Source organism: Opisthocomus hoazin, chromosome 9 (genome assembly GCF_030867145.1).
Source record: "Opisthocomus hoazin isolate bOpiHoa1 chromosome 9, bOpiHoa1.hap1, whole genome shotgun sequence".
Classification (NCBI taxonomy): Eukaryota; Metazoa; Chordata; class Aves; order Opisthocomiformes; family Opisthocomidae; genus Opisthocomus; species Opisthocomus hoazin.
In genome coordinates, this window is record NC_134422.1 from 9,827,093 (window position 1) to 9,843,715 (window position 16,623).

Genomic DNA, 16,623 nt, shown 5'->3' on the forward strand with positions numbered 1-16,623 from the left:
CATTGTCTTACCAGCAGTACTTGAATAACTCCGTCTTGATAGTCGTCCAGGTAATTTTTCCCAGAAGCACCACTGAACTTTAAATGTTATGGTATGAACGCAAGGAGTCTGCTTCTCCAATGTATATGATTAGATGTGTATACATCTATAGTATGTGTAGAATTAGATGTATGTATATATAGTATAGAGACATGGTAGTAGATACGTTTATGATAGGTATTTAGAGAAAATAATTATCAGTCAGATTTCTTAGAATAGTTTTGTTGGTGTCTTAATCATCATAGACTTGGAAAATGAAGCTGATTCTTGTCTAAAAGGGAAATTTTATAGAAGGGAAATTCAACAGCCGCACAAAGTAGTTACTAATCTTACAGACCTTTGTGGGCTTCTTGCAGCATCAGCCAGCAAGGAGTTAGGACCTGCTAGACTCTTGGTGTGTGTTCACAGGGAACTAATAATGGAAACGGAGTCAGTGGAAGGATGTTTCAGATGGTTCTATTCCTGAATGACCTCCAGCAAATATAAACAACCTCTGAAACCCCTCTCGTGTGCCATAGCGGGGAATTCCAGTCGCTCTGTTCATGTGTGATCCTCCTTTGTCTCTTCTTTTTGGAGGAGATAACGGAAAGATTCCTGGTGCAGATAATATAAACTGAAGAGTTCCCAACACATATTTCTGTACTGAGGTTTTGGCTTTACAGCTGTATCTGTTTCCATCTAACTGGAACTAGCCTGATACTGTCCAGAAATAAGTCCCTCATGTGCCAAGCAGAGATACTGTAACTCTGTAGAGGTGAAGCTACAGTAAGTGTAGCGGATGTCACCCTGTGTTTCTTTCTGACAGTTTATGTTGAAAAGAAGAGTTTCTCTTAGAACAGTAATAATTAGTCGCAAATATATTTTATATTCCAAGACCATGTAGTGATTTCAATTCATAATAAAACAGTAAATACTGTGGAATTACGCTATTTTCTTAATGCAAGACAGGGGTACAGAAATGAGCTAGGTTAAAATCAATCACCCAGGCCTGGAAGACAGCAAAATGTCTTTTACTCGTGATATATATGTATTATAAACTAATGCTTGACTTTAGAGAAAGCGTGTAATAGCTTGCTTTGATTTTTAGCCCTTTGGAGTGGTGATGCATCACATTATACGCTGTATAATCCTTTGGATCCACGTACATCAGGCCGTGATATTTTGTGCTGAAGTTATGATCCTGTTGGTTTCGGTCGACTTCGATGATATTTTCAACAAATAAAGACAGCAGCATAAGACTGTACATTAGATTTGCTTTTTCTTTCCCATCCAAAGAATCCTGGGGTTTCTGAGACCAGAAGTTGCTAGGAACTTTCCGGTGAGTTAGGAAGATTTACTGACAAATAGATCTTTATTTTACCCAAAATGATGAATATTGGGAATCTCAGATAAATAAACCTACCCTGAATTTCTAAGAAAGTTGGCCAAAATCAGACTGAAAACACATTTAAGGAAAGCCACACCAAACAGAGCCGCAGTGGGCACTTCGTTTTTCTGCTCTGTCCTGTGAGCCATAGCTCAGAAGGTCGTTCAGGCTGTACATAGCAGGTGGTCCGGAAAATATCATAGACTTTGTCTGCATTTCAAGTAAAATAACTGTCATGCCTGTACAAGCATTTTGACCATAATTTGATGACGAAATACTGGAAAAAGTGATATATTTTCCTAATGGTTGTTCTTGGGGTGTTTTGTTTGGTTTTGAGTGTTTTTTAAATCCTTTTGTTAAACAGGAACGCAGATTTTTCTGATTGGGACCTTTTCTGTGCAGTTGTTGTACAGGTTAAGTGTCTGGTTAAATTAATAGAGGAGTATGTGTCCTTCATACAGCATGCAAAAACCCTGTTTCAAGTCTATTGGTTATAATTAATAAAATTAATTTTTCTTTCAGTAATGAAAGAAAATCTCTGTGTTAACAGAGATTGAAAGACTGTGACTATCGTTATGGTAGTCTGTATTTAATGCAGTATTTGTTTTTGTAATTCTTATGCTTTTTTTTGTCACAGGTTTTTCATTATTCTTACACAGCTTCATATGTGATTTATAACATACACACAAGGTAGGTCACATTGTTTTTTCAATATGATGTCATTGTCAGTGGTTCTATACATGAGGTGATTCCAGTGTGTTCAAGTAAAAATGTTCTATTTTTTTCAAGGGAAGTCTGGGAGTTAAACCCTCCAGAAGTAGAGGATTCAGTTTTACAGTATGCAGCGTGGGGCGTCCAAGGACAGCAACTGGTAAGCAGAGTCATGGTGGAAGTAGTTTAGTAATGCATTTACTCCAGAAGACTCAAGTTAAAAAAAAGCCTTAAGATAAGTTTTGTTATGTTTTTCTGCATGGTGCTAATGTGGGCCTGTTACAGCATTCAGGGGATCTATTTGTTTATTTTTATTAAAAACATATTAACATGTTTTTCCAGTCTAATCCCAATAAGTAAATTGTACAGTTGTTGAAAGAATTGCATCTTCATCTAAATATGCACTCAGGTAATTTTCAGAAAAACCATCTTCATAGCTAGTGCTATGAGAGAAGGAAAGTTGAAGGTGAAAGAAAGTTTTCAAGTGCAAGAATGTGGGCAAAAGCAAAAACTTGACATCCAAAAGTGGATGCAATAGATTCAATGAAAAGTGGTGTTTCTATTTCAGTATGAAAATTACGGCCAAGGTCAGTTTTGTTGCATTGAATTCATAATAATAAAACCATAAATGCTATGTTTCATATATTGTTTTCTACCAAAAGTTTCACCATTTTTTATGAACGTGAATCATCCACCATCATCAAGACCAACCTCAATAAGAGAAGAAAAAATTTTGGTTTTAGAACAGCAGTGATTTTAAACTGACCTGTGTTGGTAGTTGAAGGCAAGAGAAAGACTTACGAAATCTTCAGCTCTCTGAATAAGAAATTCAGATAATCCTTGTTACAAAATTCTAAGCTCAGTAATTGCCCACAGGCATAATCCCAAAGCCTCTTTGCGCATCTCTCTTGTCCATGCAGAGAGGCTAGAAGCTGGATGTCTGGAGAATATACCGTGTTGCTTATAACATTCATCAGGATGGTGGGAATGTAAAAAGTGTTTCTGGTTAAAGTGTGTTGCATTAACCAGGTGGAGACAGGAAGGAAACTGTAACTGGAACATGCTTGGCATGTTTTAATAGTTAACCACATTAATTTATTAATAATGCGAGCATGGTGACAGGACTGATGATAGCAAATATGTAGATTATTTACCAGGCAGTAGTATGGAATGCAGCACCCTATGTAGGTTCTAGCAGAAAGTTACCAATCGTAAACTTCAGAAAATTAATAAATCAGAATAAAGCTATCTTTATAAGTTTTGCCCAGATGGGCATTCTGGAGGTATGTATGAATAATTCCAGATACGGGCACGAGTGGACTCCTAGTAAGTCTCAGAACTGCAAAAAAAGTACATGGTCATTTTAGGTACAACCTTGATTATCCAAATTTGAGAACGTTAGCATAATTTATACTTCATTGAGGATAACATTACTCATCTTCGTTTATGTTCCTAGTAAAGTTAATGTCATGCTTTAAAAATATCTGCTCTGCTGTGGGCTTTATGGTGCCATATGGTCTGCAAAATTAGGAAATAATAACTTTGATTAAAATACAGAATCTTCTGTGCACTCTGAATGATACCAAGTGTTGTCATGTAGATGTAAACCTGCAATGACAGTGTACTGAAGGTCACTTGCATAAGAATTGCCAGTAAGAAGGATGTCCTCTAGAAGCTATTTATGTGGTAAAAGGAGGCTTATAAAGTGACAGAAGTGCCTTGCCACATTACCCTCCCACTTCAGCAGCAAGCCAGAAGTGTAGAGGGAGCATGAATGAATGAAGGCTGTTGTGAATAAAGGCGGCTGCTACTGTCCAAAGAACAGCTGCCCCTAGCAGAAAGAGGACAGCAGAGATCATTTCAGAGGCGTAGGTTAAGCAGGAAAAAGATGTGTGACTGAGGACACATTGCCATAATGGTTCTCAGTTCTAGAATTTGTCACTAGAGCAAACACTTCATTGGTAAGATTTGAATACAGATAGTACAGGAAGCAGTCGGCGTGCAGCTGGGTGAAGAGGAGGTTGTAAGGGGAAAGACCTAAAGCGTGGCAATCCAGCAGCAGTAGCTGTTGATAGCACATACCTGGGTTCGAGCAAAGGTGCATTCTTACGGATCCTTGTTGCCAAACTCACTATGATTGGTTTACCTAAGTCCCTTCCTAAACAATACTTACGTGTCTTTTCCATATAATAAGGAAATGGTAATAATTCATAGTGAGTAAAACAAGCAATGGAATACGTGCGCTAAACGAAATAATCAGAATCTATTAACCTGGGTAGTCTCTAAGAGCCATTCATTACAACTGAAGAATAAGAGGAGAGTAAATTAACTTTATATACAAAAACTTCGTCTAGAAAGGCCCATGAATCATACCTGTGGTCATCACATAAATAAAAGTATATGTAGACCTCTAAAATGAAGAGGAATAGCACCTTTCCAGGGGCAGTGCAGAAGAGAATAGCAGCACTGTAGCCATGACTGGTCAGCAAAATTAGCACGAGATGTGGAACACAAGGCACAGGTATGTCTGACTTGGCCAAAGGTCCTAACTTTACACTATAACTACTTGGAAGGTCCTGGATTAAATCCAAATGACATGTGAAAAGACATGGATTTGGATCAACTATTTTCAATAACTTGGCAACAATGTAAAATAAGGTGTTTTGAATTCTTAGTTCTGCAGAAGACCTAAGTAACAATGTCGCCTACACAGGAATCTTAAGTTCTTCATTGAGTGGGAATTGTCAAGAGTTTCAAACAGATAACAGAAGAAGATCAAGAGAGAAAAATTGGAGGGCAAGTTTGAGCAGGAAGGTTTGTATGAAGCCAAGGAGTGCTTATTGCACAGAGGAGGGAACGTGGCTGCAGTGAAATTAACTATACAGTAATACTTTATATCCTTGTGAAAATTATGCGTCAGTCTAAGTTGTCTACTGTTACGAATAATTTCTAGGGTTGTCTGATGGACAGCAGGCCACATGTGGCTAGTGAAAAACAACAGTTAGGTTTATATAAGATACCAGATGACTGGGCCATAGTACTATTGTTTTGAAGCTACCACCGTGGTTGCAAGTTACTTCAGTTTCTTGCTATTTACCTAGAGTAGAGGATTTTGTAAAGACTAAGAGAAAAGCTCAGAGAAACATCTGCTGTTTGAGTCATGACATTTTGGTGGGGAAATTGAAAATGTTTGCCGTTGGGGAGAACAAACTTCTATCTAATGAATTAATATATTTTAAGGTCACATAGCTGCTGTTTTTGAGAACTGTTTTCAAGGTCACACTCTTTAAATTCCTGTCTTTTAACTGTGTTAGGACTGCGCCAGATCTAAAATACCATTTCTGTGTGTCTTAGCATGTTAAGGAGCTGTTTATGTATTTATTAAATATTTCTCACATTTCCTCATATTTGATTAAAATTTGAAAGAGATCAGTTGATTATCTCTTTTCCTCACCTCTATAGAATCCGTTACCACAGCATTATGTATTTCCAGGGACAGTAAAGAAACACAACTAGATACCTAATTGATTTTATCAACATTTTTCTGCTTCTTGTTTGATTTATTAGAGACCTCGTTGTGTGTGTCTGAGAAAGAGATATCCCATACCTGGTAGAAAGGTTTTACTGACAAGGAGAATGCTTTGGGAGATTTTAAAGGGCATCTGGTGTTAAAATACTGAATTTTTATCCAATGTTCTCTCTTCTTTGGCCTTGTCTTCTCCAATAGTTTGTAGCAAAGTTTTTTCATGTTTCTGACACAGGGGAGACAGCCTTTTCTGGTGGTATCTGTCTATGGAGATGTATCACAGTAGAAGCCTGAATATAAAAACTGACCTCTGGTCTCCAGTGTATGCAGAGTTTTCTATGAAAGATGCAGTGTTTCTCTGCAGTGCTTCTTGCGATACGGAGAGCGCTTCCAGTTAGTCATCAGATGGATTACTTCAAGTAGCTTCCAGTGAAGCGTGGTTAGAAGTTGTTCAGTTTTACATAGCTTTTTCATAGAAGTTTTACATAAAGTTTCTTCTGCCTGGGTGTTGTTTATTTTGTATGAAATACTTTATTTTAACTTTATTCCATGAACATATATCCATGTAAGTCACTTTGCCTTTGTATTTGTAATAGGTATTTTATGTTATTTATAGCATTGAGATCATTTTTCTTTTGATATATTAGATGTTTTTGAAGGGAGCTTGAGTTATATATTGGGATAGATCAGCATAAGTAATGATCGATTGACTTACTTATGAATGTCTATGCATAAATAAATGCATGTTTTAACAAAGCAGAAATCAAGAAAATAATAAAGCTATCCTGAATACTAAAAAGATCATTTTGTAGAAGCTTGACGGCTTTCTTTGTCAAAATTTGATGCCATCAACAAAACATAGCATTATCAAATGGCTGGACTGAAGATGAGCTTTTACTATGCTTTGATGTAATTTAGGGCATTATTGTGTAGAATTACCTATTATCCTGTATACACAAAGAACAACTTGTTGACTGTAGCTGAATTGTGGATTCAGGGTGCTTTAATCAATTTTTAGAAAATATTTTAGATATGAGAAAACAAGAAAATTGCCCTCTTGTTCCAAAAAATGGAACAGGGTACTCACAGCTAAAAGGGCATAGAAGCTGAAGCCTTTACAAAAAGAATGAAGAATAAAAAAATCTCGTGAAAAAGGACCTCACCTTATGTTAAAACTACCTAAAAACAAGAATACAAACAGAAAACCAGAAACAAAACAGAGTAAAATCTGCTTTAATTCTTATTAATAAATGAACTAGTTCAAGAACTCTCTGCCCCTCTGCTTTGTGATCAGTCACCCCTATCCTGGTTGTCTTGTTTGGAGGTTCATCTTGCCTTCCTCCCTCATCAATACCTATTGCCCTGTAAAAATGCAAATATCTGTCAGACTGTTGAATTTCTGTATTAACATGACATTTCCTTGCAATTGCCTTCTCTTCAGAATTGTGGCTTTTTTTATATGGCTTTCAAATACCGTTTTAGATAATAGAAGTACTCCAGCAGAAAAGTTCTTTGATGTTACATTATTTGCCAAGTACCCAGATAAGCACTAGAGTAATTTTAGTAAATGAGAAATTAGCAGGACTATGCTAGATGCATACCTTGCTCAACAGATGCTTTAACAGCCATTAGTTGCTAAAGGCTTCATTTACTATTTGCTCTATCAAGGTTCAAAGTACAACTACTATAAAAATCCGTAGCTTAACTTGCTGTAAAATATTTGCCATGTGTTTTATTTTTGCATAATTAATGCTGTGAGTACTTGGCACCCCCTCCTGGCAAAAACACTCTCATTTGCAAATGAAGAAGAAAAGATATCTCAGGGTTCATGAGCCAAGCAGAAGCTTAATTAATGCTAATGAAGTAACTTCTAAATAAATACATCTAATCTGCTGTTTTTATTTTCAATGTCTTTTGCTCTTTTGACTTGCTGTATTTTTATATGAGTAACTTAAAATCACATATGGAAATGTCAAGGCTTTATTTGATCTTTCCTTTTAATCATGATGCTAATGAGGCAAATGGCAGTAAAACTGAAAGGAAAACGTCTGCTTGAATTTATTCTGAAAACTAGAAATAAACAAGAACATTTTAATGCAACATTAACCTCAGGTATGATTTCTTATTTAAAATGCATGAGGGGATCGTTACAGCACTTCTGTACTTCAGAGTGTATATGGAGATCCTTTGTCTTGTGGAGGGTGTTTCTATGAAGAAAGGGAACTTGTATGGTTGAGAATTGCCCACCTAGTTGAGTCTTCAACGGATCTGACCGTAGTTCTACCAAAAGCTGAAGTCAGGTCTTTCTGAAGGCAATGAGAAGTTAAGGAGGCTACTAAAGCTTTCTTATTTTCTCTTCCAAATGCATTTATTACATTTCTAGATTCTAGCTGAGAAACTTACTATGTCAGAGGCTGAGGATTTGAACCAAAAAGTTAAAATATTTACAGGGAAAAAAGCATACAAAAAGGCTGGTTTAATAGCAACTTTTAACCACCAGCTAAATTGTGTATTACTTTGCAAGACTGGGCATTCTGGTATTTGTTTGTTAGGTGAAATGTGCTAAATGGTCAGATCCTGCTATGAAATTGTATGAAAGCCGCTTACTAGCATACTTGCAAAAGCTTTCTGCTGCTTTATTTTTTATCGAAGAACGGCTTTTTATCAAGGTCGTGGTGAGCATGGGAAATACTATATTTTTTCGCCACACAGGAATTAGAGTTACCTGAAAGTCTTAGATAAAACTGTATTCCTCCTAAGCTGCTGCTACACTTTGGATTTCCTCTTTGATTTCTCAAACTAGCATTGTATAATGTAAATGTTTTTTGCCTTTTCATCTAAATAATTCAAATTATTCTTCAAAGAAAAAATTAAATTATTAGTTTCTCTGAAGGTATTTTACTGAACTAATTTCCATTTTCAATTACTAATTGCTAGGTGTCCACTCCACTTAAATATAGATGAAGTTGGAGAAGAAGATAAGAATTAAATGCATGTTCTCTGGTTTCAAAAGTGATACTCAATATGAAAGCAGTTTTATCCATCTCAGAAAAGGGGAATTGAGAATGTAGCCAGAAAACACAGGCCTTTATGGAAAATAGGGAAAAATACATTTTTATGTATCAAGGTTGTATATGGTCCGTAAAAGTTTTGTGAGCTCTACAGAGCAGGAACGTTTATAAATGGAAGCAAGCTAAGGTGACCATAGAAGTTGCTTCATCATTTTGCTTAGTGTCCTGGTATCAAAAGTAATGTAAAAATATTAACTATTAAGGATTAGATATTGCTAGTCCTTTGTAACAATAGCTGCTTGGCTGTATCTGGAAGATGTGAAGAAATAATGAGAAAATCCTATGTTTTATAGGAGCATTATTCCTCTAGTGCTGTTTTTCATGTGGAACAATAAAAGGCCCAGCAGCTTTACAGTGAATAAATTGAGAAGGGAGGTAAAAGATGTTTCCTCTCCCCTTTCCCTGATTCTTATTCTATTATCACTGCTCTAGCATGCAGCTAATATTTGAATCAGTGTGTGAACCATGCAGACAGGTACTGCACTTTTCTATCCAGTCTCATATCAATAGTTCCTTTGTAAGCAAATATATTGGAAATTTGACATACCATTGTGCTAGAAAGCACATTATTTTTTCAGATAGATATTTGTGTGTGTGTATTTATATATATTTATACACAGCTCCACAAAGACACATGGCGAACAAGCATAGACACACATGTTTGATAGGAGCAATCATCAGGACTTTTCTTTGCAGCAGCCTGCAGGGAGTGATGAAAATAGAAATACTCCCCTCTCATCTAGACTGTCGTGTTGTTCAACACGTGTATGTGTAACAAAGCATATCTGAATATTCACATCTCCGTCTGTTAGCTAATATTAACTGCAAGTCCAATGGCTCATAACATAGGACTGCTGTGCTTCATGTGTGAAAATTGCATAGCTTTATGTAATGCAGAAACGAGAAAAAAATACTTCAGAAGTCTAAAATTCTTTAGAAATAGCCACCCATAAAAACTAAATACGCAGTCAATGAGAAGAGAGGTCAAAATCTGATTGAACCGTTTGATAAACAGAGTTGGGAAAGATTAGGTAACAAGTTTTATTATGGAAGGTATTCTCATGTCACTCCAAAATCCTGCCAAAATATATTTCAGGCTTACCTATGTCCATGGATCGTATAATCAGTTTTTCATTTCATATTTTATATAAACAAAAAATATTGTATGCCACAGGAACGGGAAAATTTGCTATGGTAAGGTGCCAAAATGTCAAAACAGAAGACTTTGAAGAACTGACATTTCTAATGTCTTTGTGATTCAGATTCTAAGCCAGGGGTTGTTCTAGCTAGGGGAAACACCTTTATTTACCTTCTGTAAAATTTGCAAAAGACTTCTGAGTCTCTGTGATGGTACCAGTGCCTACAGAGTTCATCCAGGAACAAACAAAAGGGATAAAATGAACTTGGCAGCAAAACCTCCTGAACTGTTGCTGTGTGCAAGGGTCCTCTGGCCTAGATTCTGTTTGCTGTATGATAACATTGATTTTCTCGTCTGGTGTGTAGTGTCCAGCAAAAATATAGACAGGTTTCTGCCAGTGGAAGTGACAGGGACTCCCCTGTTCAGCGGTGCTGAACGTCCTTTTGTCCTATGATAGGTGTCCTTGAAAGTTAGTTCAGTTGTTCCAGTGATCAAGATATGACATCCTGGCCCAGTTTAGATCAATGGGCTCTTTACGTCAGTCAGCCAGGATTTCAGCCATTGCATACGGGTAAAGATGGAGTAGACGGTCCTTGTTATTATTAAAAAAAAAAAAAAAACAACCACCAACTAGAAGCTGTATATACTTTCTTGAGTGATGATGCCATGACTCTCTGTTGCATCTCTATCAGCAAGACAGCTGTGATGAGGAGGAAAAGCAGGTTGTGACCAGACACCACACAGCTTTGGGCACATTCAGTGCTCTTGTAAGCTCTTTCTCTCTATTTTAGCCAAGTCCTTCTTGAAAGAGTGACACCTAATTGCATCATCTCCAACACATAACTGTCTTTGCATGGATTTTTTTCCCCTACATTTTCCCTGCAGTGGGGTTATGACTTCCCCACTGTGTTTGCGCTGAAGGATCGGAGCAGATTAAACTCCTGCTACACTTTGCTGAAGTGACTTAGGCTTCCACGCTGACTCAGCCTGAGTGGGAGGGTGAAATGCGAAGGACTGCTTGTGGATGCGTAATTGTGGGAGTGTATATTCACTGACAGCTTCAAGTCCAGGACAGCCCTGGACAATAAAGGTGAAAAAGTCAGGTGTACTGTTGATTTGTAAGAGAAAACAAAGCATTGATTGGCGGGGAGGAAAGAAGGCTGAATGACCCAGCAATCAGCCAAGACTTAAAACTGTTACTTTTGTGGAAAGAAACTGATATTAGAAAAGTCTGTTTTAGGCTGGTGCGAACAGCGTTAATGAGGGAAACAGAAACCTGTGCTGATCAATTTATCCCTTTAACTGGGGGCTAGGGTGTGGTGAAGACTAATAGTATTCTTGTGCTCATAGAAGTGTGTTTTATATATATATATATATATGAGCAAGGCTTGACCATTAGTGACTAATAGATATTACTATATCTAATAGATATTACTATATAGATATTACTTGGTCATATAGATAGTATTGCAGAACACTGCACGTTTTCACTTCACCGCTTGTGGCAGATGCCAGTGCATTTACAGAAACAGAAGAGAAGTTTTGTGTGGAACCAAAGCAAACAGTTATTTTCAAGTGTTGCTCTACAGACCCTGAACTCCCTGAAGGGAGCGCGGGCGACCAGGAGCGCGGGCGAACAGAGGCGGCGCAGCAGCCCGGGAGCGGCGCGGCAGTTTGCGCAGGCAGGGCGAGCGGGGAAGGCGACTGGCAGGGTACAGCCGCCCCTTCTGGCAACTCAAGTAGTGGGCATCGCTCTTCCAGGAGATATTGTAGCCGTGGTTACCACCCGTGGTAAAGCTGTTGCTCGAAGGAGTGTGGGGACCCAGACGGAGGCCCCACGCAAGAACGCGGGTGTCCAGGTCTCTGGCTGCAGGGAGTGCCTGAGCCTGGCGCTCGTACCGGAGGACAGCAGAGACAACTGCTGTGTTCGGTGCGAGCAGGTGAATGACCTGCTCAGCCTGGTGGCAGAACTGAAGGAGGAAGTGGAGAGGCTGAGGAGCATCCGGGAGTGTGAGAGGGAGATCGACTGGTGGGGCAGCACCCTGCCCTCCCTGAGGCCAAGGCAGCAGGAGGCGGCTCCACAGAAAGCAGAGAAGCCCCTACCCTCTTGCCACCGAGCAGAAAGAGGGGGCCTAAGAGATGGGGGGGAATGGAAACAGGTCCCAGCTCGGGGGGGCAAGCGAATCTCCCCCCGGCCTCCCTCACCTGCCCAGTAGCCCTTAAGCAACAGATATGGGGCTCTGGAATGTGAGGGACCGGCCACAGAGGATGTGGGTGAAGGTGAGGCTCCATCCAAGGGGTTGCCTAGAACGAATCAGACAGCCCCAAGAATTACGACTGCCTCAACTAAGAAAAAAAGGAGGGTCATTGTCATAGGTGATTCCCTTCTGAGGGGAACAGAGGGCCCGATCTGCCGACCGGACCCATCCCACAGGGAAGTCTGCTGCCTCCCTGGGGCCCGGGTTAGGGATGTTGCGAAGAAACTCCCTGGTCTGGTGCGGCCTTCTGATTACTACCCCCTCTTGGTAATGCAGGTTGGCGGGGACGAGATAGCAGAAAGAAGTCCCAAGGCCATCAAAAGGGACTTCAGGGCACTGGGGCGACTGGTTGAGGGATCAGGGGCGCAGGTGGTGTTTTCCTCCATCCCATCAGTGGCAGGGAACAGCACTGAAAGGGGCAGGAAAACTCACCTGGTTAACAGGTGGCTCAGGGACTGGTGCCATCAGTCAAATTTTGGCTTCTTTGATCATGGGGAGGTGTACACAGCACCGGGCCTGCTGGCAACAAGTGGAGTTCAGCTATCTCAAAGGGGGAAAAGAATTCTTGGCCACGAGCTGGCGGGGCTCATTGAGAGGGCTTTAAACTAGGTTCGAAGGGGGAAGGGGATATTGCCCAGCTCACTAGGGATGAGCCTGGGCTTGGAGTGCCAAGGCCAGGGGTGAGATTGACAGCCCAGCTCAAGTGTGTTTACACCAATGCACGGAGCATGGGCAATAAACAGGAGGAGCTGGAAGCCATTATACAGCAGGACGGCTACGACTTGGTCGCCATCACAGAAACGTGGTGGGACAACTCGCATGACTGGCATGCTGTCATAGATGGCTACAGACTCTTTAGGAAGGACAGAACAACAAGGAGAGGTGGGGGAGTTGCTCTATATGTGAGGGAGCAACTGGAATGCATTGAGCTTGGCCTGGGGGCAAATGAGGAAGGAGTTGAAAGCTTGTGGGTTAGAATTAAGGGACAGGCTCATAAGGGTGACATTACGGTGGGTGTGTACTACTGGCCACCTTACCAGGAGGAGGAGGTTGATGAGGCCTTCTACAGGGAGCTGCAAGCAGCCTCACAGTCACAGGCCCTGGTTCTCATGGGGGACTTCAACCACCCTGACATCAGCTGGGAAGACCATACAGCTAGGCAGGCGCAATCCAGGAGATTCCTACAGAGCATCGATGATAACTTTCTGATGCAAGTGGTGGAGGAACCAACAAGGAAAGGTGCGCTGCTGGACCTTGTGTTAACAAACAAGGAGGGACTGGTGGAGGATGTGAAGGTTGGAGGTAGACTCGGCTGCAGTGACCATGAAATGGTTGAGTTCAGGATCCTGCGTGGAGGAAGCAGGGTGATAAGCAGGATCAAAACCCTGGACTTCAGGAGGGCTGACTTTGCCCTCTTCAAGGAGCTACTGGGAGGAATCCCGTGGGCCAGGGCTCTCGAAGGCAGGGGGGTCCATGAGTGCTGGTCGCTCTTTAAACAACACTTCTTCCATGCACAGGAACAATGCATCCCCCTGAGAAAGAAATCTAGCAAAGGAGGCAGGAGACCTGCGTGGTTAAACAAGGAGCTTCTAGCGGAGATCAGGCAGAAGAGAAAGGTGCATGGCATGTGGAAAGAGGGACACGCCACTTGGGAAGAGTACAGAAACGTGGTGAGAGCATGCAGGGATGCGACGAGGAAGGCCAAGGCTCACCTGGAATTGAAGCTGGCAAGGGATGTCAAAAACAACAAGAAGGGCTTCTTCAACTACATCAGCAGCAAAAGGAAGGCTAGGGACAACGTGGGGCCGCTGCTAAATGAGGCGGGTGTCCTGGTGACGGAGGATGCGGAGAAGGCAGAGCTACTGAATGCCTTCTTTGCTTCAGTCTTCAGTGCTAAGACTGGCCCTCAGGAATCCCAAGCCCCGGAGGTAAGAGAAGAAGCCTACAAAGAGGACGACTTTCCCTTGGTCGAGGAGGACTCTGTGAGGGATCGCTTAAGTGATCTGGATGTCCACAAATCCATGGGCCCTGATGGAATGCACCCACAAGTGCTGAGGGAGCTGGCGGATGTCATTGCTGAGCCACTCTCCATCATCTTTGAGAGGTCCTGGAGGACAGGAGAGGTGCCCGAGGACTGGAGAAAGGCCAATGTCACTCCAGTCTTCAAAAAGGGCAAGAAGGAGGACCCAGGGAACTACAGGCCGGTCAGCCTCACCTCCATCCCGGGAAAGGTGATGGAGCAGCTTATCCTGGAGGCCATCATCAAGCAAGTGGAAGAAAAGAAGGTTATCAGGAGTAGTCAGCATGGATTCACCAAGGAGAAATCATGCCTGACCAATCTGATAGCTTTCTACGATGACATGACTGGCTGGGTAGACGAAGGGAGAGCTGTGGATGTTGTCTACCTTGACTTCAGCAAGGCTTTCAACACAGTCTCCCATGATATCCTCCAAGGGAAGCTGAGGAAGTGTGGGCTGGATGAGTGGTCGGTGAAGTAGATAGAGAACTGGCTGAATGGCAGAACTCAGAGGGTTGTCATCAGCGGCGCTGAGTCTAGTTGGAGGCTGGTAACAAGTGGTGTCCCCCCAGGGTCAGTACTGGGCCCAGTCTTGTTTAACTTCTTCATCAACGACCTGGATGAAGAGGTAGAATGTACACTCAGCAAGTTTGCTGATGACACAAAACTGGGAGGTGTGGTAGATACACCAGAAGGCTGTGCTGCCATTCAGCGTGACCTGGATAGGCTGGAAAGCTGGGCAGAGAGGAACCTGATGAGTTTCAACAAAGGCAAATGCAGGGTCCTGCACCTGGGGAGGAACAACCTCATGCACCAGTACAGGCTTGGGGTGGACCTGCTGGAGAGCAGCTCTGCGGAGAGGGACCTGGGTGTCCTGGTGGACGACAGGTTGACCATGAGCCAGCAGTGTGCCCTGGCTGCCAAGAAAGCCAATGGGATCCTGGGGTGCATCAAGAAGAGTGTGGCCAGCAGGACAAGGGAGGTTCTCCTTCCCCTCTACACTGCCCTGATGAGGCCTCATCTGGAGTACTGTGTCCAGTTCTGGGCTCCCCAGTTCAAGAAAGATGAGGAGCTACTGGAGAGAGTCCAGCGGAGGGCTACGAGGATGGTGAGGGGACTGGAGCATCTCCCCTACGAGGAGAGGCTGAGGGAGCTGGGCTTGTTCAGCCTGAAAAAGATAAGGCTGCGAGGGGACCTTATAAATGCCTACAAATATCTGAAGGGTGGGTGTCAGGAGGATGGGGCCAAGCTCTTTTCAGTGGTGCCCAGTGACAGGACAAGGGGCAATGGGCACAAACTGAAGCACAGGAAGTTCCGTCTGAACATGAGGAGGAACTTCTTCCCTCTGAGGGTGACGGAGCACTGGAACAGGCTGCCCAGGGAGGTTGTGGAGTCTCCTTCTCTGGAGATATTCAAGACCCGCCTGGACAAGGTCCTGTGCAGCCTACTGTAGGTGACCCTGCTTCGGCAGGAGGGTTGGACTAGATGACCCACAGAGGTCCCTTCCAACCCCTACTATTCTGTGATTCTGTAACTGTCCCAAACAGAAATGCTATTGTAAGTGTTAGTCAATTTTCTCATTCCTATTTGTCTCATTCCTAATGAGCTATTTTAAGACAAACTGTTTTTCTTGCATTGAATGCCCTGTCTGTGTTAAGTGGTAAGTGGCTGTGGAGTCTGTACAGGTAGATGCCATCTGCTTAAATGTTGGCCCATCGTAAAGACAACTGGGAACTTGAATAGCGTGCATAGTGGGGAGACCAAGGCACACGTGCCATACGACAAGATGGGCTGAGTCAGCAATAACAGCTGAAAGGACAAAGATTTGTGTTAAACCCTGCCTGGGTTTCTTGAATACAGGATGCTCAGAGGCACCCTGGTCTACTTCAGCATTTGAATAATGTGCAAAGTTCTCAGGGATGGTCTACCACTGTATTTTACCACAGCATTTTCAATTCTGTGTTTTTTGACTTTGGTCCTTGCTACTAGGATGGTACTTTCTTACATTTTGTCAAAGGAAACAGAGGAAATTCCTTCTCTGGCACCAAGTCCAGACAGTAATCTTGGATATTATCCTGTCTCCCAGCATTACCTTTTTTCTTCTGGAGTCATTAGGTTGAAAATTTTTCATTTTAGCTTCTGTTACAGATTGATCAGTCTGGGCAGAGTTGAAGACTTGATATCAGTGTGAGATGAGCCTTCGAAATACCAGGGATCATTTAAAAAGATTTTATGGTAAGGGCAAATTAGGGTTTTATTGTAAGTCTGTAGGAGCAACCCAGGCATGCAAGAGTGACATTTCTGTCCACGCTGTCCCATGCTGGTTCATTAGTCAGAAGCTATCAGCAAATGCAAGGAATAAGGAGTGTGAGTTCCTGAGCATACACTGTTTATAGAGAAGTCTGTTACACACATCATTTACACAGAAGACCACCAAAAGCTTGAGCAGTCCAATCCCTCAAAGCCATTTTGAACATTGCTGCAGCCAGTGTCGTTC

The 16,623-nt window shown here is 42.0% G+C and overlaps 1 protein-coding gene across 2 annotated transcripts in view; it reads left to right on the forward strand.

Annotated features, from left to right (window-relative positions):
* Positions 1 to 16,623, forward strand: part of DPP10 (dipeptidyl peptidase like 10) — a 583,710-nt gene that overhangs the window by 493,014 nt on the left and 74,073 nt on the right. For both annotated transcript variants that reach the window (XM_075430457.1, XM_075430456.1), the window contains exons 6-7: positions 2,043 to 2,095; positions 2,195 to 2,276. In XM_075430457.1, the coding sequence (XP_075286572.1) occupies positions 2,043 to 2,095; positions 2,195 to 2,276 (135 nt within the window). The remainder of the gene's footprint in view (positions 1 to 2,042; positions 2,096 to 2,194; positions 2,277 to 16,623) is intronic.